General features: G+C 42.6%; 3 protein-coding genes across 5 annotated transcripts in view; 2 read left to right on the top strand and 1 right to left on the bottom strand.

The window, feature by feature from the left end:
- skic8 (SKI8 subunit of superkiller complex) overlaps window positions 1–5005 on the top strand; it is a 32919-nt gene extending 27914 nt beyond the window's left edge. Inside the window, exons 8-12 of one of the 2 annotated variants that reach the window (XM_053685475.1) lie at window positions 479–572; window positions 2715–2808; window positions 3048–3140; window positions 3227–3305; window positions 4590–5005. In XM_053685475.1, coding sequence (XP_053541450.1) covers window positions 479–572; window positions 2715–2808; window positions 3048–3140; window positions 3227–3305; window positions 4590–4679 — 450 coding nt within the window. In that variant the 3' untranslated portion in view covers window positions 4680–5005. 2 annotated transcript variants of the gene reach the window in all.
- A 355-nt stretch (window positions 5006–5360) lies between these two features.
- On the bottom strand, window positions 5361–16652 carry slc25a44a (solute carrier family 25 member 44a). Its single transcript, XM_017485425.3, has 4 exons — window positions 15915–16652; window positions 14028–14719; window positions 12654–12781; window positions 5361–6630 (listed from the first exon to the last, which is right to left on the bottom strand). The coding sequence occupies exons 2-4, from the start codon at window positions 14659–14661 to the stop codon at window positions 6439–6441; spliced, it is 954 nt and encodes a 317-aa protein (XP_017340914.1). The 5' UTR covers window positions 14662–14719; window positions 15915–16652; the 3' UTR covers window positions 5361–6438.
- The window catches only part of ireb2 (iron-responsive element binding protein 2), a 35858-nt gene continuing 24456 nt past the window's right edge, over window positions 16211–27612 (top strand). Inside the window, exons 1-5 of one of the 2 annotated variants that reach the window (XM_017485423.3) lie at window positions 16211–16285; window positions 21561–21656; window positions 25309–25474; window positions 25608–25745; window positions 25887–26123. In XM_017485423.3, coding sequence (XP_017340912.1) covers window positions 16261–16285; window positions 21561–21656; window positions 25309–25474; window positions 25608–25745; window positions 25887–26123 — 662 coding nt within the window. In that variant the 5' untranslated portion in view covers window positions 16211–16260. Of the gene's footprint in view, window positions 16286–20809; window positions 20834–21560; window positions 21657–25308; window positions 25475–25607; window positions 25746–25886; window positions 26124–27612 lie in introns of those variants that run through there. The other variant, XM_053686038.1, reaches the window with a different exon arrangement.

Here is a 27612-nt window from a genome sequence, read left to right as displayed (position 1 = left end):
TTCCATCATTACATGCATGAAATATGTTGGTTATAATAGATGAGGTTTCAAGCGTGATATTAATGAGTTGTTTAAAGTAAATCATAAAACCCTGAAGTCGACGGATCATCCCCAGAGGATGATCAAAGAAAAAAAAAAGAAAAGCTTGACCTGGAAAGTAATTAAAGATTATGGCCTCTAAAACTATGCCTGAATTTTACAATCTTACAATCCTAAATTTACAATCCTGAATTTTCAGTAATCTGTCAGTAGTTACAGGTAGAACGTGTTAGACCAGCACAGAGTGATGTGTGGGAATGACATAAGCCCCACCCCCAGGACAAGCAGCAGTTTCTTGTGCAGCCTTAATTCTCTAAACAACCATTTATCATCTCGGCTAAAGATGAGTTCCGGTTAAAAAGCGGAGTAAATGGTGCCTCCTAAATAAAACCTCCGATGTCTGTGTGATCTGTCTCTCTCTCGTCCTGTCATCTCTCAGAGCCCAGATGGAAAGTACTTAGCCAGCGGTGCCATCGATGGAATCATTAACATCTTCGACATTGCAACTGGGAAACTCCTCCACACACTGGAAGGTACAATGATACCGGAGTATGACTGATAATGACCACGGTGATGTTTAGATCAGAATTGTTTACAAAGGGAACTAGAGGAGCTAAACATATCCATGTTGTATTACAAACAAGTAAATTAACCAAGATGTCTGTTGTCTTTGAAATTTTTTTTCATTTACAATTAGATAAAATATTTTATATATAGGAACACATTTGAAAATGTTTATACTCCTACAGATTAGCATTAACATTAGCACTGCACTATATCTTTCGTACACTGTATAACCTGACCATCACACCCACGAGTGCTTTCTGAATATCCCATTCCGTTAGTCCCTCTGATGCAGTTATGATAGCCTCCACTCTTCTGAGAAGGCTTTCCACTAGATTTTGGAGCGTGGCTGTGGGGATTTGTGTTCAGTGCCTGATCGCACTAATGCTCTGAAGTCTGGCGAGAAAATTTGGCAAACCATGTGTGACTTTGTGCACATGAACATTGTGATGCTGGAACAGGTTTGGGGCCTCTTAGATCCAGTGAAAGGAAATAGTAAAGCTACAGCATACAGTTTCTGGAAGAAGCATATATGGGTGTGATGGTCAAGTGTCCACATACTTTTGTCTATATGTTGTGTAAATGATGGTCTGTAAAACATTTCCTCTGCAAAGAGGCAGTATTGCCATTTTATCACAAACCCACAAGCATTCATTTGTTTTTATTTACAGCAGTGTTCGCTGGCAAAGACATTTGCTCAATTAAAAAAAAAAAAAAAAAAGTTAGGCCACATCCTGTCTAGCTTCCTATTCATTATTCAGAGTATATCTACATGCTTTATACACCGACCAGCCCTACTGAATGTTTTTTTCACCAACCCCAAATATTTTCTGCGGTCATTATTCCTGTAAAACCTATGCTGCGTTAAACTCATGTTAATAATTACACGCTACATTCGGGTCCATAAGTATTTGGGCGGCAGCAACACAATTTTTGTCATTTTCCCTCTGTACACCACCACAATGGATTTGAAACGAAGTAATCCAAATGTGATCGAAGTGTAGACGCTCCGCTTTACTTCAAGGGGTTCAACAAAAATATTGCATTAACCGTTTAGGAATTGGAGCCACTTTTTACAGAGTCCCTCCATTTTCACAGGATCAAAAGTAATTGGACAGGTACGGCCTGATTCCTCGTTATTTCATGAGAAACGAAGGAGATAAAAGGTCTGGAGTTGATTCCAAGCGTTGAATTACTATGGGAAGCTGTTTATGAGAACACTTAATAATGCAGCCCAAAGAGGTGTCGATGCAAGTGAAGGAGGCCATCATTAGGCTGAGGAAACAAAACAACTATAAGAACGATAGGAGTAGCCAAATCAACAATTTGGTACATGCTTAAAAAGAAGGAATTCATTGGCGAGCTCAGCAACACCAAAAGACCTGGAAAACCACGAAAGACAACTAAAGTGGATGATCGCAGAGTTTTCTTTCTTGGTGAAGAAAAACCCCTTCACAACATCTAGCCAACTCAAGAGCACTCTGGAGAAGGTAGGAGTATCATTGTCAAAGGCTACAATCAGGAGATGCCTTCACGAATGTAAATACAAACGGTTTACTGCAAGATGCAAACCACTGGTAACACTCAAGAACAGAAAGGCAGATTGGACTAAAAAAAAGCCGGCACAGTTCTAATGCAAGATTAAGTTGTACCAGAATGATGGGAAGAGAAGAGTATGGAGAAGGGATCCAAAGCTTACCACATCATCTGGCAAACATGTGGAGGAAGTGTTATGGCATGGACGCGTGTATGGCTGCCAGTGAAACAGGATCACTGGTGTTTATTGATGTGACTGCTGATGGAAGTAGCAGGTTAAACGGTTAAGGCAATATTTTTGTTAATCCCCTTGAATTAAAGCTGAAAATCTACACTTCATCTTGCTCACTTCAATTCAAGTCCACTGTGGTGGTGTACAGAGGCAAACATGACAAATTGACACTGTTCAAATACTTATGGACCTGACTGTATATGTTTGGTGTTCCCTCTAGAGTGTGTGTGTGTGTGGGGAGAGCACATGGAGATGTTTGAGGTTTATCAACTCTACCTTGGCTACAAAGATATTTGAATAGAGGCTGTCTTCTAGAAATGATTTGTGTGTGTTCTCTCTGCAGGCCACGCCATGCCCATCCGCTCTCTCACATTCTCTCCCGACTCTCAGCTCTTAGTCACAGCCTCCGATGACGGCTACATCAAGATTTATGACGTGTAAGTGGAACTGTGGGATTACAGCCCTCTTATAACGCATGTGTCATGTGACAAATGTGCTGGAGTTTGTTCTTGATTATTATTATTTTTTGCCAAAATGTTTCTTGCAGAGAGACAGACAGTGTAGTGTAATGTAACGTAACACTGCTGCTTATCCTGGCTGTGTAATAGTTGTGTAGCTAATTGAGGTGTGTGTGTGTGTGTGTGTGTGTGTGTGTGTGTGTGTGTGTGTGTTACAGACAGCATGCTAACCTGGCAGGTACTCTGAGTGGCCATGCGTCTTGGGTGCTCAGCGTTGCCTTTTCACCTGATAACACACATTTTGTCTCCAGGTAAATCATCGAAATACCTTTCAAAATGTAATTTAAAAAAACAACCCTGAACCGTATAATGAAGCTTTTGTCGTTGTTGTCTGCAGCTCGTCAGATAAGAGTGTGAAGGTGTGGGAGGCAAGCACCAGGGCGTGCGTGAACACTTTCTTTGACCATCAGGACCAGGTGCATCTTACATCTCCTGTTTCTTTTATTCAACTGAGAGCTGTCTGGCTTTGAGCCGAGTCATTTCACTTACACACACACACACACACACACTTATCAACTAAATTTCCAACGAATTCACTAACAGCTCAGAGGACCACCTGCCTTTTATTTCACACTATCACTAGTACCTTTACACCAGATTATTATTATTCAGATCTTTATTTCTCCAAGAAGCCCATGTAGCTGTAATACAGTTCAGGTTTTATTACTGCATATGTTTTAACCCTCTGTAATCGGAAGTCAGTGATGAACAGTCTTGGCTCAAGTCGGTATTTGTACACAGGCAACTCGAGAGCAGTTTTTTGTTCTATTCGTATAGCGCTTTTGACATTAGACACCGTCACAGAGCAGCTTCACAGGAATCAAGATGGAGACGTCGATTCCTTGTGAACTCCCTGTGATGGACCTGGAAAGAAACCAGTACTAATGGTGCGTTCGAGTCATGTCGGAAAGATCATATTTATGAAGTTGAACGCATATGAACGCCACCACAAAGTTGTAATCATGAGTGGGAAACACTGGATTATTATTATTATTATGAGCCCTGAGTTTGAGTTGTGAGTCTGAATAAGATAACATGGTGGAATCAGTGGATGTGACGTCTGTAGTCGACGGTAAATTTGTTGAAAGCTAATTGCCTCCAAAAATACGATAGCACTGTGTAATTACGACATATGTAACGATAAAGTTTACAGTGGCTTCACAAATTGATTTAAAATATCAAAACGAACCCGATGCACATTCCTTGTTGTTCATTTTCTAGAAGCAGGTTTTAAAAACGTTGCTGTATTTTTTTTTTTTTTTTTTGTAGTCAATTAAGAGAAGGTACACCGCCATTTCGCTCCGAGCAAAGTGACTCGAACGCACCTGATGTCGTAGTTACGACTTCCCAGGAGGACTTGAACGCACAGTGTCAGTGTGTTCAGGAAGAATGTTGAGATGAAAACAGGACAGTCTTTATGATTACAGTGGCAGTTCTTTGTTGAAATTCAAAAATAATCATAGGACAGTGTGACATGGGTGCATTTTATGTATTTAAATAAAAAATCTTCTAGCTGGAGGTGTAATCATCCCTGTTCATGACCAATGCTGAAGGTTTGCACTTGTGTAGCTGAAAGTTGCCCTGCATGTGATCTAGTAAAGTGTGGGTTAGCAGCGACGCGCCCGTTCGTTTATTCAACGGTTTTACGTTTTGTTTTGTTTTGAATTGCAGAAAACTGAAACTCTTAAATGCATTTGTAGGTATGGAGCGTGAAGTACAACAGCACCGGCTCGAAGATCATTTCGGCTGGAGACGACAGAGCCATCCACATTTACGACTGTCCCATGTGAAGCATGTTTCACCGTTCTCACACCCGACAGGACACGAGTAAATCTGATATGTCACGCCAGAACTTTTAATCGATCCGCACTCTTCGTCCAAAGAGATCCATACAGTCCCTGCTGATACCAGATTTCCTCCAAAGGGTTTCTCCTGTTTTGGTGGTTTGATATTAAATAAAGCCTTTAATCTGCATCTGTAACTATCCGACACATCACATGAGCAGGTAATAACATGGCCGTGAGGTCTGTTTTTCATCTGTATGTCATCGTCTCCTGAAATGTTCTCCATTTGTCAAAACAATAAAAAAAAAATAAAAAAAGAATTTTATAAATACTTTTTATAGTGTTTTTTGTCTCCGCAACTCAGCGACACAATATTGAGATCTACAGGTCTACAGGTATCAGACTCTCTGCTGCACTTTACCACACATGCCATCCAGAGCAGAACTGAAGCGTATGAGGGCTTGTACACGTTTTTAAACCTCTTCAGTGTTGTATTTTATACGTCTGCCACGTGCAGGTCTACTCTGCTCGTCCTTCTATGCAAGGAGAACTGCAATATAAACAGATCTTATCTTCACAAATCTTAAATTAGTGACATCAAATCACACTACAGACACCGAGACCTCTTGCTCTATGTATATGTCTGTCTATCTATCTGTAAATATAAATCCTCATCACAACAAGATGTTTGTAGGAATTAGCCATTGTTTGTTTAATCACACACACAGGTTTATACACTTAAGCATTATAGAAGGAATCAATTTATCCTACATAAGGATAGGTCTAAAACTTTATCCACACCCACGTCAACTTTTTTTACCTACAATACAAGCGGTGTTTGTGTGCAGGAAAAAAAAAAAGGTAATTGTGAGCAGACAACACGAAAAGGACTGAAGGAGACCATGTCAACAGTTTCACCACATATTCATGACTAAACATACATTCACCGTGATCATCATATCTGTTTATGATTCCCATCTGATTCAGATGACAGGCTCGAGTGATTTTTAAGAAATATTTCTCAGGGATTAAAACTTCACTAGGAATCATACTTTCCAAAAGAACACCTCCACGATTCACTATGAAACCGAACACACACAAAGATAAAGATAAACAACACGCATGCAGCGTAAATGCTGTGGAAAATATCAGTGTCTCTCTGAGGGGTTTTAAAAACAAAAGGAAATCAGTTCACTCAAGCGTGTAGATTTAATCTGTCCGGGCTTGGTGTGTTTATCAAGTAACATCGTTAGTGCTTGTATCGCTGAGCACCACCCGAGGGATGGTTCCTGGTCAGTATTAGCATTTTGAAATCCGGGCCAGAGCTGATGAACAGCCATCGGTTGCGCTCGTCCCAACTTTACATTTCGTTCTACAAACGTGTTTAGCAGAAGTTGGAATTAATTTTTTTTAATCAAGGCCTGTTCGATGTGTACGCTTTACACAAAGATTAGGCTTAATTCAGCCTGTACGATTACACAACTCTGCTTCGGTGTGTGTGTGTGCTGTGATTCGATTTGCATTCGTTTCTTGACATTTTGGCACCAAACATCAAATATTAACATTCAGGATAGCTCATAACACTTTACTGAAGCTGTGTGTGACATTTTACAAAATATACTATATACTACTATACACTAAATATACTATAACTAATATAATATCGATCACCTGCTAAAATATTAAAAAGGCAACGTTAAAAGGCAGGAAAGCCCACACAGCTTGGGTTGGCCTTGTGTGTGTGTCCTGGACCGCACCCTGCTTTTCACCATTGCCTGGTGTGGACGAGCTCAGGCCGCAGGCTGAGTCTCTTCAGCGTCTCATAGCCGATGACGATGAGGATGGAGGTGGGCAAGGAGGAGATGATGCGAGCGGAGAGGCCCTTGGTCAGGCCCCACATGCCCTCCTCAGCCATGAGCTGGTTAAATGTTTCAATCACTGACGAACGGCCTTCCACCTTGTAATGAGGGAAAAAAGGATTTATATACAAGCCAACATATCCAGTGGATATTTATAACAATAAAATTAAAAAGTCTACACACCCCTGTTGGAGTTGAGGTTTTTTGTGATGTAAAAAAAGAAACCAGGATAAAATCACATCAGATCTTTTTTCCCCACTTTTAACGTGACACGGCAGCCAACAAAATTCAAGTGGAAAAAAAGACAAATAAAAAAACCTACAAATAAACTGGATGCATAAGTGTGCACACTTTTATAATGGTGCGTGTGACTGTGCTCGGAATGAGCTAATCACATTCATACATGTTCAAAAGTAATTATTGTACACCCATCATCAATGACATGACTCTGATCCTGTAGGATTTTCTTGACATCTTCTTGGTTTTATCTGACTGCTGAAGACATTGTCCACAAAGAGCTTACAAAACATGTACAGTATCTCACAAAAGTGAGTACACCCCTCACATGTTTGTAAATATTTGATGATATCTTTTCATGTGACAACACTGAAGAAATGACACTGTGCTACAATGTAAAGTAGTGAGTGTACAGCTTGTGTAACAGTGTAAATTTGCCGTCCCCTCAAAATAACTCTACACACAGCCATTAATGTCTAAACCGCTGGCAACAAAAGTGAGTACACCCCTAAGTGAAAATGTCCAAATTGTGCCCAATTAGTCATTTTCCCTCCCTGGTGTCATGTGACTTGTGAATGGGGAGCAGGTGTGTTAAATTTGGTGTCATCGCTCTCACACTCCCTCATACTGGTCACTGGAAGTTCAACATGGCACCTCATGGCAGAGAACTCTCTGAGAGAACTCTTTGCTCTACATAAAGATGGCCTAGGCTATAAGTAGATTGTCAAGACCCTGACACTGAGCTGCAGCACGGTGTCCAAAACCTTACAGCGGTTTAACAGGACAGGTTCCACTCAGAACAGGCCTCGCCATGGTCGACCAAAGAAGTTGAGTGCACGTGCTCAGCGTCATATCCAGAGGTTGTGTTTGGGAAATAGACGTATGAGTGCTGCCAGCATTGCTGCAGAGGTTGAAGGGGTCGGGGGTCAGCCTGTCAGTGGTCAGACCATACGCCACACACTGCATCGAATTGGTCTGCATGGCTGTCGTCCCAGAAGGAAGCCTCTTCTAAAGATGATGCACAAGAAAGCCCGCAAACAGTTTGCTGAAGACAAGCAGACTAAGGACATGGATTACTGGAACCATGTCCTGTGGTCTGACGAGACCAAGATAAACTTATTTGGTTCAGATGCCGTCAAGCGTGTGTGGGGCAACCAGGTGAGGAGTACAAAGACAAGTGTGTCTTCTACAGTCAAGCATGGTGGTGGGAGTGTCATGGTCTGGGGCTGCATGAGTGCTGCCGGCACTGGGGAGCTACAGTTCATTGAGGGAACCATGAGTGCCAACATGTACTGTGACATACTGAAGCAGAGCATGATCCCCTCCCTTCGGAGACTGGGCCACAGGGCAGTATTCCAGCATGATAACGACCCCAAACACACCTCCAAGACAACCACTGCCTTGCTAAAGAAGCTGAGGGTGAAGGTGATGGACTAAACCCTATTGAGCATCTGTTGGGCGTCCTCAAACGGAAGGTGGAGGAGCACAAGGTCTCTAACATCCACCAGCTCCGTGATGTCGTCATGGAGGAGTGGAAGAGGACTCCAGTGGCAACCTGTGAAGCTCTGGTGAACTCCATGCCCAAGAGGGTTAAGGCAGTGCTGGAAAATAATGGTGGCCACACAAAATACTGACACTTTGGGCCCAATAGCAACAATGAGGGGACAGCAAATTTACACTGTTTCACAAGCTGTACACTCACTACTTTACATTGTAGCACAGTGTCATTTCTTCAGTGTTGTCACATGAAAAGATATCATCAAATATTTACAAAAATGTGAGGGGTGTACTCACTTTTGTGAGATACTGTACAGTATCTCGTTGTGTTAATGTATCGATCAGGAGAGGGAGACAAAAGAATTTCCACAACATTAGATGCACCATGGAACACCATGAAGGCCGTCATCAACAAGTGGAGAAATAGGGCAGCACAGTGACATCATCAAGAACAGGACGTCCCTCTAAATATTATCAGAAAGGCTGCCAAGAGCCATACAGCAACCTAAAGGAGTTGCTCCTTTAATTATCTCTTGTATTCTTCACAACTGGATTTTGGGGTCAGGTGGCTAGGTGGAAGCCCTTTCTCACAAAAAATAAATAAATAAATAAATCACAAAAACGAAAATCACCCCAAACTACGTGGCAATTCTAAAAGATATGTTTGGTGCAAAAACAATCGAAAAACCCCTCCCCCAAAAAACACCATACCCACAGTGAAGCATGACTGTGGTGGTATCATGCCGTGGAGCTGCTTCTCTTCAGCTGGGACTGAGGCTCTATTCAACATAGAAGGAATCATGAATAGCTGCAATACCAATCTATTTTGACACAAAACCTGCAGGCCTCTGTTAGACAGCTGAAGATGAAAAAAAGAATTCACTTTCAAGCACGATAATGACCCGAAACAGAAATCCTGTGTCAGCAAAGGGACGGCTTCAGAAGAACAAGATCAATGTTTTGGAACGTCACAGAGCCCAGATCTAAAGCCCATCAAAAACCTGAGGAATGACTTTTGTGCACAGGAGATCCCCTCACAAGGTGATCGAACTAGAGCATTTTTGCAAGGAATAGTGGAATAAAAATCACCAAATCAAGACTCCCAAAACCACAGAGTGCTTTATTACAAAGTATTAGTGTGTAACCAGGTTACTGCAAGGTTTTCCTGTTTCTTTTTTTTCTGAAAACATTTTTTTTTATTCACTTTTATTCTGTTGGTTGCTATATCGCACTAAAGGTGGAAAAAGATCTGACATGCTTTTATCTTGTTTTCAGGGGTGTGTAGACTTATATCTACTGTATGATGAATTTGATTTTGCATGCTCACAGCGACAGAGATATTGCAACGAAGTACGAATAAAACTAACGAACAAATTAAAGTTGAAGACTTCAATGTGGTTCATACGACTATTCAAATGCAAGTTACATAAATTTGGGTGAAAGATGAACCTCTGAGGAAATAAATCCAGTCTGACGGGAGTGACATAAGATCACTGATTACTGAGCCTCTCAGGGTGCGAAGCAAAGCTGGACCGTACACTGTTGCTGAATGTCTTGAGAGTTGCTGAATTAGAGTTGAGACCAAAAGGCTAACTTTAAATGTAAGGCACGTCCTGGCAACATCAGAAAGCCGGGTCAGATTATTGACTGGGAAAGAAGTAAACCGGAAACAAAAAAGGTGATTCATCATGAAGAGAGAGCGCTACAGAACAAAATCGACTCTATTTGGGTAGAAGCTGATGTTTTTGGTGCGACTCCAGAACCGTGTAAGAACTGAAACTTGCTGATGCTCCCTGTGCTGCCATAAAGAGGACGTCCAGCATGCTTTCGCAATTGGAATTTTTTTACAGAACAAAATGGCATAGCTCCTTTTGCTCTGATATAAATAAAAGCAGCTCATGTGACATGCACGCTGTAACGACATCATCATCTAACATCATCATCATTAGCCCTAGCTAATGTCAGCTAACTACAGATGAGGCCAAAGGTTTACATACACCTAGGCTCAAAACTCCTCACATTTCATGCTACATGTTACACTCTCCATGTCAGTAAGGGCATCTACTTTATTTCCATAAGAGATTATTTCTAAATAATAACCTTGAGACTCATTTAGTTCAGCTATTTTACTAGATCAGATTTTCAGTTGGTTAAATGTTTACATACACTTTGTTAGTATTTGGTGTCGTTGTTGTTGCTTCTCAAAATACTTTGCTGGAATTTTTGCCCGTTTCCTCCTGACAGAACTAGTGTAACTCAGTCAGGTTTGTGGGTCTCCTCGCTCAGACACACTGTCTCGGTTCAGTCCACAAATTTTCTATTGGATTCAGGTCAGGGCTTTGTGATGGCCACTCAAAACGTTCACTTTGTTGTCCTTAAACCGTTTTGTGACAACTCTGGAGGCTTACACGGGATCGTTGTCCTGCTGGAAGACTCCGTCGTGACCAAATTTTTACGTTGTCTTTGATGTCTTGAGGTGTTGCTTCAGTATTTCTACAGAATACTCCTTCCGCATGATGACATCGATTTTCTGAAGTGCAACAGTCCCTTTTACAGCAAAACAAGCCCATAGCATGATGCTGCCACCACCATGCTTCACAGTCAGGATGGTGTTCTTAACATTAAAAGCCTCACCATTTTTCCTCCATACATAGCGCTGATCATTATGGCTGAACAGCTCTATTCTTGCTTCATCTGACCAGAGAACACTCCTCCATAATGCTGGTGATCATCCACAAACTTCAGTGTGGATTTTTTTATGCCAGTCTTGGAGTAGCGACTTCCTCCTTGTGCAACAGCCAGTCAGGCCATGATGATATAAGACTCTATTAATGGTGGATGTACATGCTTTAGTATGCGATGCCTTCAACTCCTTCACCAGTTCCTTTGTTGTTGTCTTGGGGTTCAGTTGAACCTTTCACACTCAAGTTTGTGCCACTTTCCTGATGCAGTGTCTGGGTGGGCCCAAGAGTTTTATATTTGCATGTAGTTATTTGTACAGCTGTTCAGTTGTTTAGAAATTGCTTCTGAGGAAGAACTGGGGCTTGTGGAGGGCCACAGTTTTGTTTTCGAGGTCTTGGAAAGGTGCTTGGATTTTCCCATGGTACACATCAAGGCAAAAAAGGCACTGGCTCTAAAGGTAGGTCCTTATATACAGTCACAGGTGCTCTTCCACAGGTTAACTCCTAATTATGATAATTGACCAATCAGAAGCTTCTCAAAGTCATTACATCAATTTCTGGAATCTTCCAAGTGTTTAAAGAGACAGTGAACCATCCATCTTCTACCGCTTACTCCTTCTCAGGGTCACGGGGAACCTGGAACCTATCCCAGGGAGCATCGGACACAAGGCGGGATACACCCCAGACAGGGTGCCAGTCCATCGCAGGGCACACTCACATACACACTCACACACCCATTCATACACTACAGACACTTCAGACTCGCCAATCAGCCTACCATGCATGTGTTTGGACTGGGGGAGGAAACCGGAGTACCCGGAGGAAACCCCCACAGCACGGGGAGAACATGCAAACTCCACACACACACAGGGCCACGGTGGGACTCGAACCCCCGACCCTGGAGGCGTGAGGCGAACGTGATCACCACTAAGACACCATGCGCCGGAGACAGTGAACTTGGTGTATGGAAACATTTGACCCACTTGAATTCTGATATTGTGACCTGAAGCCAAAATAAATCAGTCTCAAATCGATTGTTTTGAAATGACCGCTGACAGGAATAAAGTAGACGCTCTACTCGACTCAACACGGAAAACGTACGGAACATGAAATGTGTGGAGCTGTAAAAAACCGAATGTCTTTAGCCTTGGTGTAGCTAAACTTTTGGCCTCAACTGTAACTAGCCCAGCTTGCTGGCTAGATTAAGTATTACAAGTAATAAAGATTGAATAATGCTTGGTGTAACTCTGGTGATGAGGAAGCCGTTTGCCTTTGCTTTGTCTTCACAAGAAGAGGAGCTGCTGGTGCGACTCTGTGTGTTGCCACACATAAAGTGGGACGGCACATAGCGTACCGGTGAAGGCAACAAAATTAGTCAAGTTGTTATTTTTAGTTATATTGAAATGTTGGAAATTTGGCAAGAAAATCTCTTATAATTTCTCACAGGAGTCTTTTATTTTATTTTTTTTCACCGGCACTTTGTCCTTCAAGTTTGTTTTTCCTCACTGGACCAGATTGACTGGGATGCATCACTTGGCACTTCTCTGAAAAAAATTGACCTTCTTTGGAATTGCAGTATGATTTAAAAGCAGCTGCTTCCCATAGGAGCGCATGCACAATGGCTTATTGTCTTATAAAGTCTTATTTCTCTCTAGGGGATAAAAAATCACTGCTCTGTGCAGCTCCCAAACGGGCGGTGTGTTTACCTGCACTCTGGCTCTCACTACGTCCATGGGGTTGGTGAGGGTGGAGGCGGTGGCAGCAGCCATAGGCCCGGCCACGGCCTGCAGGAGGAGGTGAGGGCAGTTGGACGGGGCCAGTCGCGACAGCTGCTCTGTTTCAGCACACAACACACACTGCATTAATCTACACGTCACACAGAAATTCAAAAAGGGGTCTTCTGTTTTCCGAAGGAACGCAGATGTCGTGACTTGTTGAAACTTGGTAACTGATTATATATCACACAAACTCTAACCACAAACCCGAACCACATTTCTGTACTTTTTTTTTTTTTTTAAGTCAGGTGGTAACTTGACTTGATAGAAAAGTCATAAAAAGGGCAAGAACAGCTGTACCCAGTGCTGTACTATCAAAATAATAAAACTACTGATGTTATGAACTGGGGTTATGAACACGACCTAATGACTAGTCTGTTGTTTAAATGTGCATGATAACGGTATAAATCCTCCTCTGTTTTCCTGTCAGAATTTCACAGGATTCTGCGTCCCAGAATTCCTGGTATAGGTTCTGGATCGGATTTGGAGATCCCATGGAACATAAAAGTCACAGGACCTTTTTCAATCTCCGGCAGTCACATGAAGCTCAGGGGATTAAAAAAAAGAAAGAAGCTGTGCTCATTAACACAGGAGTGTAAGATCATGGGAGCGTATTGGGTCGGGTTCATGCATTCATCTTCAGTAATCCCGGTCAGTGTTGCTACGGTTTAAATGAATAATGAGAAATGGGATTAATAAAAGTCCTATAACACCTCTACTCCAGATCCAGCATGACCCTGACAAGGATAAAGCAGTTACTTGGAGATAATTGAATGAATGAATGAATGATGATGTGGTATAAATAACCTAAAATAACCTATAATCTTTAACAGAAGCTGATGTTTTTGGTTGTTATTCTGGCTGTTATTCAGATTCTCTTCTTCAGCAGTTAAAAGCCAAAACACACAGGAATAATTACACTAAACACACCAGGACATCTCCACTCCTTGCACAGAAACGGGAGACCAGAACGAATCCGTCATAAGGCTGAAATCCTGCTGTGTAAATGCACAGCATCTCAGCGTGTGAGAACGAACTGGATTACACGACTACCACCATCAAGCCACAGAACCAAAACAAGCAGAGGATCCTGTAGCTCAGCTCAACATGCTACAACATGCGCACTTGAGGTGCCCTGCTCTGTTTCTGAGTTTAAAACAAATATACATCATCACTCTACTAAATAAGTGTATATCAATACATTGTGTTATGATGGATAACATGGATGAAAGGCACAGAAGCAGAGAGGGGTGTGTGTAATAGCAGAGGAAGCATGTCCATGAGGACAGTAAGACATAAGAGCACCTGCATAAAAGTGATAAAAAGGCCACCACACTGCACTGTTAGGGATGTAGGTGAGAAGAGATGCCACATAGCCACGGTAAAAACCCCGAAAACCGTCTGCAGCAAAAATCTGCACGGTAATGTCTCGGGTCTGCCCAAAAGTCACTCTGTGCTTAGATGTGGCGACGTCCATCTTATTCTTGAGCTTAAAGCGTGTGAGATGTTCCCCCTGGCCTTGCATCATGAGCTGCTGGGAGACCATGTCGATGGGCACGGTGATGCTCTGGGCCACCAGCGAGGCACAGCCACCGGCCACCAGAGACTTGACGGTGTTACTGGAGGAATACTGAGAGACATACTTCCTAACCAGCTCATAGGTGGTAATGTAGGCTTGACCTGAGATCAGCGTGAAGGAGTTAACCATGAAGCCCCGGTACAATCCCCGCACGCCTTCAGCTTTAAGGATCTTACAGAAGGCGTCAAATGTGCCGCTGTAGAGTGACTTCCCCTTCTGGACCTGCAGCCGGGTTCGGATCAGGGTGAAGGGGTAGACGGTGATGCGTGTGGTTAAAGTCATGAACACGCCGAGGGAATAGAACTTCCTCTTGTCCAGGTCTTCCCATTCTATGATCCGGATGTTTCGTTTCTGCTGCATCGTTCCAGCTGACGGCAAACTTCATGGGACAGGCCCTGCGCCGCACCTGCCCATCAACCTACAGAGGCACGAAGAACAGGAACAGGTCAGAGTAAAAGCATATCAGGAAGCATCTTTGACAAAATCTCATTTAGCCCCTTCTTCGCAGCCAGAGAGGATTCCTTAAAACAAGTCACCAGATGTGTAGAGTTCAGCAAAAGAGTTCAGCGCCTGCTGTTGTGTCTATAGATCAAAGGTCTTGAAATGACATTTGCCCACCAGAGTGATATGTGTGTGAGGTGTGTTTCACAGACCATCAGCGTGTTCAAAGGGCAATGCAACTGACTTAAACTATACAACTACCTTTAGACACACGATATGGCCAAAAGTCTGTGGATGACCATCACACTCATTTTCTGTTCTTCCTTAAATCGTTGCCATGAAGTTGAAAGCACACAGCTGTACAGAATGTCTTTGTATGCTGTAGCTTTACAATCTGCCTTCACCGGAACTAAGAGGCCCAAACCTGTTCCAGCGTGACCCAACACGAGCTCCATGAAGACGTGGTGTGTGAAGGTTGGAGTGGAAGAACTCGAGTGTCCTGACCTCAACCCCTAGATCTAAACACCTTTGGGATGAACTGGAACACTGACTGCACGCCAGACCTCCTCCTCATCATCCCAACATCAGTAATTCTTTGACCTCACTAACGCTCTTGTAAAAAATCTACTGTAAAGAAGAGCAGAGCTTATTATAACAGCAAAGAAGGGAATAAATCTGGAAAGAGACGTTCAGCAAGGACATAGAAGTGTGATGGTCAGGTGTCCACATACTTTTGGCCAGACAGTGTAGTATATTTACACAGGCGTTTTTTTTTAAACAAATTAAAAGGTTTTAGAACATGTGGATGTTGTGAATAGTTAAATATACACATAATGTTGTAAATATTTATGCAATTTAAATGAATTTCAATATTAAAGTATGATACTATGAACAGATAATGAAACATGGAATGGAATGTGTGACCTCCTCCTCCTCCTCCATCATGAGCCTCACATGTACAGGACACAGAGCTCCAACCCTTTTCTCTACCTTCTTCACCTTTTGTGTGTGTGTGTGTGTGTGTGTCATTTCGACATTTATGTCCTGTGCTGAAATACTCCACACGAGAACGCATGGAAGGTCATTAAAAACAGAAACCCAGCTGGGTCTTCTGCGTTAGGAACATCATGACAAGTCTCATGACCTCTCTCTTAAACACAACATCAACTTACCAGCTTAGCTTGCCATCATTTCCGCCTCCCGTATACCTAACTACTGATCATCATGATTTAAAAAATAAAATACAATTAAAAGCTGTATTATTTTTTAAAAAGATAAAAACCCTATCGACGACCGACCGCCTCCATGTTTTTGAAATAAAATAAAATAAGGCATAACGTTAAAGGTTTCACAAGCGTGAGTTCTTTCCCCCGTTGTACTTCCGTCGCGCGTCGTGACGTCACGAGATGAAGGGGCGTGACTTGTTTGACAGCTGTCTTCTCTTATGATTGGTTGGTTTGGTAGAGGGCGTTGCCATACCTCCTCGCTAGTGGAATCGTGTTCATTTCAGAAGTCATCATGGCGCTCACTTCCTCACATCAAGGTAAGAGGCTGTGTTTGAATAATTCTCAGCGATTTCCTTTCTGTTTAAATGATCCGAGTAAACAGATGTGCGCGTCGTCATCTACACAAAGCGGACATGATGAGGATATTTCAACACGCAGGCTTTTAGGCTGGATCTTGCGTGGCCCTATTTTCTTTGAAGTGTAAGCTAAGTGGCTAAGCTAGCCTGTAGATAAGTCTAGAGCCGGCTGAGTAGAGATTTCAACAACAACAATAATAAACAAACAAACAAACAAGCAAATATCAAACGCCAGACACGTTCTAACACCTGGAGGATATTTCAGCACGAATTGTGTGAGCGAAATGTCATGGCATATTATACAGGTTTCACATCCTAATTGTGTGTGTGTGTGTGTGTGTGTGTGTGTGGTGGGGGTGGGGGGTTATAACGCTTTAAAGTCACGCAGTTCCGTAATCTTCAGCTGACCATTTGGAGTAGGAGTGCTGTATGGTGCAGAGATAAGAAGAAAAACACCCCAGTTCCCTCCCCACTTTCCCCCTTTACTGCAATTAAAGGCTGTGAGGTCTTTGTTTGTTTTTCATACTCAGTTCATGTATTAGTATTCTCTTTCTCCCCCTGGAGAATACAGAAGCCTGTGGATGAGGACTGTTTTTGTCTGCTGATGTTTACAGCAGGGGACTTTCCTCCTTCCACACCGTGTATAATACAATCTACATTTCTGCTTAAATATGACTTAAATATCATCAGATTTTCACACAAGTCATAAACTTAGACAAAGAGAACCCACTTAAACAAACGAGAGAAAAATATTATACTTGGTCATTTATTTATCAAGGAGAAGGATCCAGTATTACATGTCTGTGGGGGTAAAAGTATGTGAACGTTTGGGATTAGCAGTTAATTTGAAGGTGAGATTAGAGTCAGGTGTTTGTAATCAGTGGGATGATGATCAGGTGTGAGTGAGTGAGAGGCCTGTTTTATTAAAGAACAGGGATCTATCAGAGTCTGATCTTCACACATGTTTGTGGAAGTGCATCATGGAATGAACAAAGGAGACTTCTGAAGACCTCAGAGAAAGAGTTGTTGAAGCTCATCAGACTGGAAAAGGTTACATAACAATCTGTAAAGAGTTCGGACTCCACCGATCCACAGTCAGACAGATTGTGTACAAATGGAGGAAATTCAAGACCAGTGTTCCCCTCCCCAGGAGCGGAGACCAACAAAGATCACTCCAAGAGCAATACGTGTAATAGTCCACGAGGTCACAGAGGAACCAGGATAACTTCTACCCAACTAAAGGCCTCTCTCACATTGACTAATGCTAATGTTCACGAGTCCACCATCAGGAGAACACTGAACAACACTGGTGTGCGTGGCAGGGTTACAAGGAGAAAGCCACTGCTCTCCAAAAAGAACACTGCTGCCCTTCTGCAGTTAAAGATCACGTGGATGAGACAGAAGGCTAATGGAAAAATGTTCTGTGGACAGATGAGACCAAAGTAGAAGTTTTGGTTTAAATGAGAAGGATTATGTTTGGAGAAAGGAAAACACTGCATTCCAGCATAACAACCTTATCTCATCTGTGAAACATGGTGCTGGTGGTATCGTGGTTTAAACCTGTTTTGGTGCATCTGGGCCAGTATGACTCACCATCATTGATTGGACAATGATTTCTGTAGTATACCAGCGAATACTAAAGGAAAATGTCAGGACGTCTGTCTGTGAACTGAATCTGAAGAGAAAGTCATGCAGCAAGACGACAACCCTAAGCACACAAGTCATTCTACCAAAGAACGGTTAAAGAAGAATGAAGTGAATGTTTTGGAATTTCCAAGTCAAAGTTCTGACCTTAATCCAGTAGAAATGTTGTGGAAGGACCTGAAGCAAGAAGTTCATGTGAAGAAACCCACCGACATCCCAGAGCTGAAGCTGTTCTGTACTGAGGAACGAGATCAAACTCCTCCGAGCCGATGTGCAGGACTGATCAACAGATACCACAAATGTTTATCTGCAGTTATTGCTGCACAAGGGGGTCACACCAGATACTGAAAACAAAGGTGCACATACTTTTACCACTCACAGATATGAAATACTGGATCATTTTCCTCAATAAATAAATGACCAAGTATAATAATTTTGTCTCATTTTGTTTAATCAGGTTCTCTTTATCTACTTTTAGGACTTATGTGAAACTCTGATGATGTTTTAGCACCGCTGTACAAAAACTCTCTGATGCTGGCTTAGAAGCAAGAGAAATCATGTCAGTGACTGAGGCATAAATGTGACTCATACCTGCAGTCGTACCGGCGCCAAAACTACAACGATAGGAGATGCTGGCGCACCCGTCCAGTCAAACACTCCTGTCCCTCTACTCCAACAACTGCACAATCCAGATAAATGTTAAGAACCACCCCAATATTTAAGCATGCTTTCCTCCGTGTCTGTGTGTTGCTTGGCAACCATTCTGAGAACTACATTGCTTGGTGACCTTCTTGTAGTTTCTCCTTCAAAGACAAAATAAAGCATGGCGTAAATAATGCACCTCAGTCATGCTTATTCACATACGCCTGAACGAGATGTTCAACAAGCATGTGCAGGTGTGATGGTCAGGTGTGCACAAACTTCTCGACATGCACTCTGTATCGTATCACAATACTTGAGGAAAGTTCTGTCATGCACAATATATATCATAGTATGTATATATATGTGTGTGTGTGTGTGTGTGTGTGTGTGTGTGTGTGTGTGTGTGTGTGTAAATATATAAATATATATGTTAATTTAGCTAGCAAACTAAAGTTGTTTAAAAATCATTCAAATAAAACAAAAGAACTGTTAAGCTGAAGTTGATGCTTTTATTTCATGCCTACAAAATAAAAACCTGTAATAGAAATGCACAAATTTAAAGATAACGTTAAAAAAAGACATCAAATCAACAGCTTCCGTTCCGTCATTAAAATAGTTCAAAATAATTAATAAATACATAACTTTTTTTTTTTAGAAAAGTGTGTCATGATGTCATTTCTCATGATATCGATATTATTTCGTGATCGCTCTGCTCTAATGGAGATCAGATCTTGGACGTCACCGATAAGCTGCATGAATCTACACTCTCTCAGCGCCACTTCTCGCCTCTTCGTACCGTTCTGTGTGTCTGTTTTACGTCTTTTTGTTGCCGAATAATCCCCTTTAAACATTTAACATGAAGGAATATGATACATGCCGAAAAACGAACCCTTACGTTAAAGTTTAATCTTTGAAAGACGTGTAACGTGCATAACTGGCCCTGCCCGGACGTTTACTTTTCAGCACGAGTGACGTTTATGTACACAAGTTTCCTCCTCTGTTTATTTTGTAAGCTCTATGTTGTTAGAGATTTGATCATCACCGTTCCTGAAAGGTGTCTTTGTGGAAAAACAGCCAAAGTGGCTCCTTTTCTGCAGATTACTGTCAACATCATAATGACTACCTCTGCTCTTGTGATGATGATGATGATGATGATGATGATGATTAACTCGGGTAAAGTTGCTCCGAAACCTGCTCCAAGCCCACACACGTCTTACAGTGCCATGGAAGAAGGGGAAATCTTCCTGACCTAGGGTAATAGTCCATCCTGCATGCTGAAAGTCCTGCTGAATCGGAACGTTTCAGCACATTTCAGCTGGTGCTTAAATCGTTCCCCTTAAGTGCTGTTTTGTTTTGAAGGGCAACAGCTGAGAAGTAGAAAGTACCTAACTGGTGTGAAATCGGTCACTTTGGTTCATGTGCTGCTTGGTTTAGTTTCACGCTGCACATAATTTAAACAAACCAAAATGTAAAAACCTGTTGACTGAGGAGTGTGTAAGACTGAAAACGTGGCTACTCATCCAGCGCTTTTCATTGGCTGGTTAGGAATACAGCAGGAAAAGTCGAACACGGGTTTACCAGGCGGTTAGCATGTTTGCCTCACCCCTCGGGGGGTTGGGGGTTTGATACCCTTCTCTGCTCTACGTGAGTGGAGTCTGCATGGTCTCCTCATGCTTCGGGGGTTTCCTGCAGGTACTCCGGTTTCCTCCTCCAGTCCAAAGACATGCGTTGTAGCTGATGAACATTTCCAGGGTCAGGCTCCCTGAGACCCTGCATAGGAGGAGTGGGATGGATGGATCTACATTACAGATATTTTGTTGATGTGCTCACCGTTTATTTATATATTATTTATCTGCAGCACTTTAGCTCTGTCCTTTGGATCAGTTTAGCATCGGACCGTGACAGACGCAGTCCACCTCGTTCAGACGCTTTCATATATGAAGTGTTTTTAGTCCATATGAACTGAACCCCGGTGCGTTTTCTTCTTCGCTGTGATTTGTTTGCGCAGGTGAGAACACAGCATTTGGACTCGGGTGCAGACCAACACAACTGGATCATGTGAGCGAGGTGATCTCAGTACGATCCTGAGGGAACTCTAACATGGTTCTATTGCAGAAAGCGAATGGATGCTGAATCATGTTCGTGTTCTCCGTGCTCAGTTCCCTCAGAGCGCTTTCACACCTATTATTCCGGTTCCTGAGTCCGAATCGGAGCAAAATTGATGTAAATCTCCTTCATTTATTGGTCTTAAATACGATGACAGAAAAAAAGTAAACACTTAGCCAGGCATGTGTAGAAATCACACTCAATATATTACTAGATAATTACAGGGAGGACTAGTTTAAACCATTTTGTATAACACATCCACTGTTTATTTACTCGTTTTGTTTATCAGTCCAAATCTCCAGAGGCCACTGCTGCACTGCAGCTCTGTTGTTTTGTCTCAGATCAGCGGCTCATGAACTACGGTAAAACGTCGTCCGCAACCCAAAACACATGGAACGCTCTGTCCACTTCCTGTCTTTGTGCCGGTTCAGGATCACTTTCTCACTGAGAGAGAACCACGCTGGACTCCAGCTGGAATCGTAACACGGCCTCACAGAGATGATCTCGGGTTTCTTTGGTTTTCTCACCAAAGAGGGAAACACTGTTACAGTAATGGAGGAACCAGTCGTGTTTTTATCGTATAGCATTATTTGAGAAATTTTGACAAATTCCGTGCTGGTTAGGAGCAGAATCAAGCACCATGCTCACAACACCATAGATAGGCTGTTTAGAAAAAAAAAAAAAGAAAGTTGTTGTATCTTTCTCACACCCCCTGACCCTTTCTCTTTTCCTCTTTCGTTAAATATGGTCCTCCTGCGTTTCTAATCTGTGGTGTAATGTGCCAGCTGTGGCACTACTGAAATAAGACTTTTATTCTGTTATATCTATATATTTTTTTTTGCAGATCACCCGTTTGGCCATTTGATTGACACCTTACCAAGCAAGAAAAATGACATTAGAAAATATTTCAATCCTCAGAAGCTTGGAGATCCCAAGTATGGTGAGTACAGTGAAGAAAACAAACCCATTTCTTTGCCAGGCTTCTTCCATGTTCCAGGAAGTCGGTTGATGTACAACATACCCATGACTGATTGATTAATTTGAAGGTAGAACACAGCTTGGAGTGTGTGGCGCTGCCTGGAAATGTTCCAGACATGAGGATTTTTCTCGGCAGTGGTTAATGTTTAGCTGATTTATATGAAAACATTAGAAAGGGTGTACTTTCATCATTTCCACAGCTTGAAAGCATGGGATTTGATGTTTTCAGCAATAAATAAAGCTGAGAGGATGTATGGAATAGGAATATTATACAGTGCCCTTCAGAATTATTGGCACCCTTTATTTAAAAAGAAATAAATAAATAAAAGAACAGACATGAACTCGAGTGGCGCAACAGAAAAAGTTCACCCTGTTATCACACGTTTGAATCTCGAAGATGTCACGGCACACACAATTACCTCTGTTCTCTATGTGGGAGGGGCATACTCTTTCTCCCTTGTTGGTCACTGCAACACGCGCCAATCGTGGATGCGGAAGACGACGGAAAGCGCTTTCTTCAGAGTGTTACACTGCCGAGAGATGTAGAGGTTGCCTTCAACGTGTCTTATTGGAAGCGGAGAACTAGCTAGTGGGTGGGATTGACAAAACCGAAGTGGGGAGGGGGAAAAAAGAACAGACACGATAGTATAAAATAAACATTACACACAATTTACATACAGTAATTAAAATTTTCTACTCAAACTTGTGTTAAACACTGCTGTTAAACGCTACTTTCAGAATCACAAGCTGTTCGGAAGTGATGTAAGAAGGTCCTGGGAACAACGCACAAAATTCAGCACTTGAACTGCACGAAGTCTCAACAAAAATACAATTAGTAGTTTGTCCAAAATCAAAACATGTCCTTCGGCACAAGTGAAGACGGCAAACTCGTGCTGGGTCACAGATAAGCGTAACGCTCACGGAGGAAAGCGCTATCCGCCTCCTTCCTCATACATGATCTAGATTGGCTAGTGACATTGTGATTGACAGGAGAGAGAGAGAGAGTAAGCCATCATTCTCTCCCAGAGAACACGGACAGTTTTGCTCTCTTGACTCCTGTCCACGGATGACTGTGGCATCATTGAGATTCGAAGCTCTCGACGACAGGGGGAATGCTTTTCAGAAATTCCTATTTTGATTATCTGTTCTCTGGTATTAGCAAATGTATTATAAACTGACATATGTCGCATAATATTGGTGCACATTATATTAAACCTGTGTATGTGATTGTGCCCTGCGATGGACTGGGACCCTGTCCCTGGGATAGGCTCCAGGTTCCCCGTGACCCTGAAAAGAAGTCAGCGATAGAGGATGGATGGATGGATGGATATACTCAAACCTGTTTGGCGAGAAAAGCCTTTTTTCGTGCATGGAAAAGCACCTGATACAGACTGTAAAATATGGAGATGGATCACTGATTCTTTGGGTCTTGTGAAGATTCATGGCATCATTTATTCCATGATGTAGCAGAATAGTTCAGCCTAAAACCTGGTTTCTGTACATGGACCAAGATCCCTTCTACAAGTGTCTCCAACATTATTGGACATTACAGGAAGAGACTCTGTGCTGTTATTCTCTCCACAGACTCAAACTTGCCTGACATTCCACACTGTGTGAATACTTGGTCTTGAGTAGTAGGTCCTCTGAAAACTAACTAGAGTGGTGGTAAATAAAAGAGGGCTTCTAAAATAGCAGCAGGAATTATTAAACATGAAATATCATATTTTTCAGAACCTTTTTATCTGGTTGTAAATAAATCCATTTGTGGAAGACAATGCCAGATATCTCACTGTAGTTCTCATCTGGTTTCCCACTGAAGCTAAGCAGGGTTGAGCCTGGCCGGTACGTGGATGGGAGACCTCCTGGGGAAAACTCAGGTAGCTGCCTGAAGTGGTATTAGTGAGGCCAGAAGGGGGCGCTCTCCCTTTGGTCTGTGTGGGGCCTAATGCCCCAGTATAGTGACGGGGAGACTATACTGTAAAAACAGAACCGACTTTCGGATGAGACTTTAAACCGAGGTCCTGACTCTGTGGTCATTAAAATTCCCCCATTGGCCCTTGCCTACCACGGCTCCCTCGTAATCTCCATCTCTGAACTGGTTACATCACTCTCTTCTCTCCGCTAATAGCTTTTGTGTGGTAGGCGTCCTGGCGCACTATGGCTGCTGCCGCATCATCCAGTAGTGGTGGTTGAGAAGATTCCCCGCCCCGACACATACTATGTAAAGCGCTTTGATTGTCTAGAAAATTGCTATATAAATGTAACTGTAATTAACTAACTAATGCAGTACAACAGAATTCAAAAGACGAGTTTCAACAGACTGGAATCAAGAGTTTAGAGGCAGTTGGATGGTGGAGCAGCCCAGCTTGCTCACCTCCATATCAGCTGCATTAAGGACTTCTGCTCTGTTATGAAGAACCTGCCCTGATGGAAAATGGTACCGGAGCATTGGAAAGGACTTCAAGATGCTGCCAAAAATATATGGACAACCGGCTATAAATATGGGCAACAGATTTTTAACAATGCTCATCATGAATGATGGAACCATGTAGATTTGTTTAAATTACAACCCCACCTCCTAAATCGCACACATTTTCTCCCCAATGTGGCCCGCCCACCAGTTTGATCTCGCCTATAGCTGCGTTCACGTAATTCCGAGATTACGACTTGTAAAAAGTGTCCACGTCCTCGTAGAACTCGCAATCACACCTTGGAATTTTCTGAGAGCTCCGACCACTACAAAGCCATGCGGAAACGCCTGTAATATTTGTGTAATAATTCGTATAATTGACTGACTATTATTGTCTTAATAATGCAAGATTAATCAGAAGATAAGAAAAGACACGATGCAGTACAATACAGTTTAGCATAGCTAGCACACAGTTGTAAAACCCATTTAAGATCTAATATCACATAATTCCCAAGTCTGAGGACGTGAATAGCTCCGAGTGGAACGTCCGGGTTGTCCTGTGGTAATTCCAGTAATTCCCACATGCTGTGAATGGAGCCTGCCGTTCGACAGCTACTAACCGGGGAGGCTAACACATGCTTCCTCCGAGACACACAGGCCGCTGCACCTTTGTGAACTTCTGCATCACAGGGAAGCGTAACACACTCTGAAGAAAGCGCTGTCCGCCCTCTTCCACATATGTGAGCTGACACACACCCGCGATTCGCTAGTGCCACTGTGATTGAAGGGAAGAGACAGTATGCCCGTAATTTTGCTCTCTTGACTCCCCAACCCTAGCACTTGCCTCATGATTGCTGGTTTCTTTGGAATGTTTTGCATTATGAAGAAGAAGAAGAGGAAACCTTTGTCACATTTACAGTGCAGTGAAATTCTTTTTTGTCACATATCCCAGCTTTTTAGGAATTTGGGGTCAGAGCGCTAGGTCAGCTGTGATACAGAACCCCTGGGGCAGATAGGGTTATGGGTCAGTGGCAGCTTGGTGGCGCTGGGGATTGAACATCTGACCTTCGAATCAGTAACCCAGACCCTTAACCGCTGAGCCAGCACTGGCCTATAATCTATGACTTTCATTCAAAAGTAGCCAAAACTCATAACTGAAGATGTCATGTTGAAAGATTTCTAACTTGTCGTTCTTGCGCTCCAGAGCGTCTGCCGTTCTGCGTCCGTGTGCTGCTCGAGGCTGCCATCCGGAAGTGTGATGGCTTCTATGTGAAACAGGAGGACGTGTACAGTATTTTGAACTGGGAAGAGCGTCAGAATGAGGCCGAGATCCCCTTCTCTCCAGCGCGAGTGCTGTTACAAGACTTCACGTGAGTCAAGTGTAGTCTTCATTGTGTTGTTTATTTCACCACTGTTTCACAATGTCTGTATTTCATGAATTGCCCCAGCTGCGGTCTTTTAGAATTATTTATTTGATTGATTTGGGTGTGATGTTCCTCACAGGGGTATTCCAGCCATGGTGGACCTGGCAGCCATGAGAGATGCTGTAGCCAAGAATGGCCTCGACCCCAACCTCATCAACCCCAAATGTCCCACTGACCTTATAGTAGATCACTCACTACAGATTGACTTCAGCAAGTGGTAAAGTCCATCAGGAGCTCAGATTACCGATGATCTTTTATATTTATGTTTATCATGAGAGGCCAGAAGAGTATATTTATTTATCCATATTTATTTCATTCATTCATTTATCTAGTTTGTTTATCTGGTTTCTTTTCACAGTGCCATCCAGAACGCCCCTAACCCTGGCGGGGGCGATGGGCACGGGCCAGGACCTCGCTCTGTTCCTGGCCGTCCGGCTCCACGTAGCCATCACGCCAGCAGCAGCGGCGCTCAGTGTGGAGGTCAGAGAGGAGGCTGCACCAAGGGCTCCTGCACCGACTTGCCCACTAGAGCCACCGCAGTACAGATTGAGAACACGCCACTTCTGTGCCCTTTTCACCTAAAGCCTGTTTCCGAGTAAGATGCACACCACACTACTAATAAAAATCTCATTTATATAAAAATGTTACTTCTGGCCCAAAGTTCACATTGTTTTGTCACCATATAGTTTTTCGTGAGACCTTTTAGCTGTACTCATGTTCGATACACGTGAATCGAAAAGGGCTTTGGCTGAATGTGCGTTGTGATGACGTCACATGACGCGTCTCGGCCCAAATCTGCGGTAATTTTTAAAAATTGCAAGCTTCTCCGAATATTACGCAGTTTGCTGGAGTTTGCGTTAATTTCTAATATTTTCATTGAGAAGCGGGGGGGGGGGACTATTTGCATTTTACAATGAAATTTTTTTTCTTTTGTCTATGAAAATAAATGTATTTTTATTTTTTAATATTTAAAAATCTGTTAAAAATTTTCTAAATTTACGCTGAAGAGGAGAAATAATCTGTAAAACATTTAACATTTTATAATATTAAAGATCAAAGTACAAAATATTTACATCAAATCAGCTTCTTCCAGACAAAAAGATATCATGATCTCTCAGGAAAGCATGTTGTGATGTGTTTTTATCATGATATTGACGTTGTTCTTTTCAGATCGCTCAGCCCTAAGGCTCACTTTCATGTTGCTTCAGTCTTTGTTAAATAAAAATACTGCATTTTAGATGCATTTGTTTGCTTTTGCGCTTGTTTCCCCTGAGTGTACTGTAACGCCGATCCGATTTCTCATGGGGGTTCTACAGGTTCAGTTGTATTTGGTCCACAGATTGGTTCCTGTATTAATAACAGTAGTATTTAACATTGTCCTTATTATTTTAGGAACATGGCCACACAAGTGCCAGAGTTGAACTTTGCTTCATAGCTCCCTGGTCGTTGTGTTCGTTCGGTGTGTCGCCTGAGGCATGTGCAGTTTTTACATGACCCTGTCGACAAACACTGCTGCCTTTCTCTTTGACGTGCTTCCTGTCCTAATACAGGTCTATAGTAGGCAAGTACACGGTTTGGGACGCAGCCGCCCTCTCTTGTTTGCCACAAACGGTTGAGCACTGCCGTGCGGTGAAAACTCTCACGCGGCATTAGTAATGTGATTAAGGCGTGTACATGTCTGTAATACACCTCGATAATGCGACTAAAACAGGAATACTCCACACGTCTTAATTCCATTTGTGTTTACTTCGAGTGTGACTTTAATCAGATTAAGGTCATTAAAAACTGCTGTTAACGTGGTAGTTTCTTAATCAGAGTATCATATCAACAGAGGATTATTGTTGTCCATGTAAATGCACTGAATGTCTTCTCATTCCTTCGCACTCTTACTTAGCAGAAAGTGGATTTGTTAAGATGAGAGCCATGCCACTGTTGGGCCCTTGAGCAAGGTCCTTAACCCTCTCTGCTCCAGGGGGCGCTGTATCATGGCTGACCCTGCACTCTGACCCCAACTTCCTGACATGCTGGGGTATGCGAAGAAAAGAATATCAGTGTGCTGTAATGTATATGTGACCGATAAAGAC

The sequence above is a fragment of the Ictalurus punctatus genome, chromosome 14 (assembly GCF_001660625.3).
Source record: "Ictalurus punctatus breed USDA103 chromosome 14, Coco_2.0, whole genome shotgun sequence".
Classification (NCBI taxonomy): Eukaryota; Metazoa; Chordata; class Actinopteri; order Siluriformes; family Ictaluridae; genus Ictalurus; species Ictalurus punctatus.
The sequence above is the reverse complement of the archived record's forward strand: the minus strand, read 5'-3'. Positions and strand labels throughout refer to the sequence as shown.

Excerpts from the sequence above, each read along its gene's own strand:
- slc25a44a (XM_017485425.3), bottom strand. The coding sequence starts at position 14,661 with ATGCAGCAGAAACGAAACATCCGGATCATAGAATGGGAAGACCTGGAC. Across the intron at positions 12,782-14,027 it reads TTTTTATCACTTTTATGCAG|AGCAGCTGTCGCGACTGGCC; the intron begins GTGCTCTTATGT and ends GTGCTGAAACAG. Across the intron at positions 6,631-12,653 it reads TAGTGAGAGCCAGAGTGCAG|GTGGAAGGCCGTTCGTCAGT; the intron begins GTAAACACACCG and ends CCTCATTACAAG.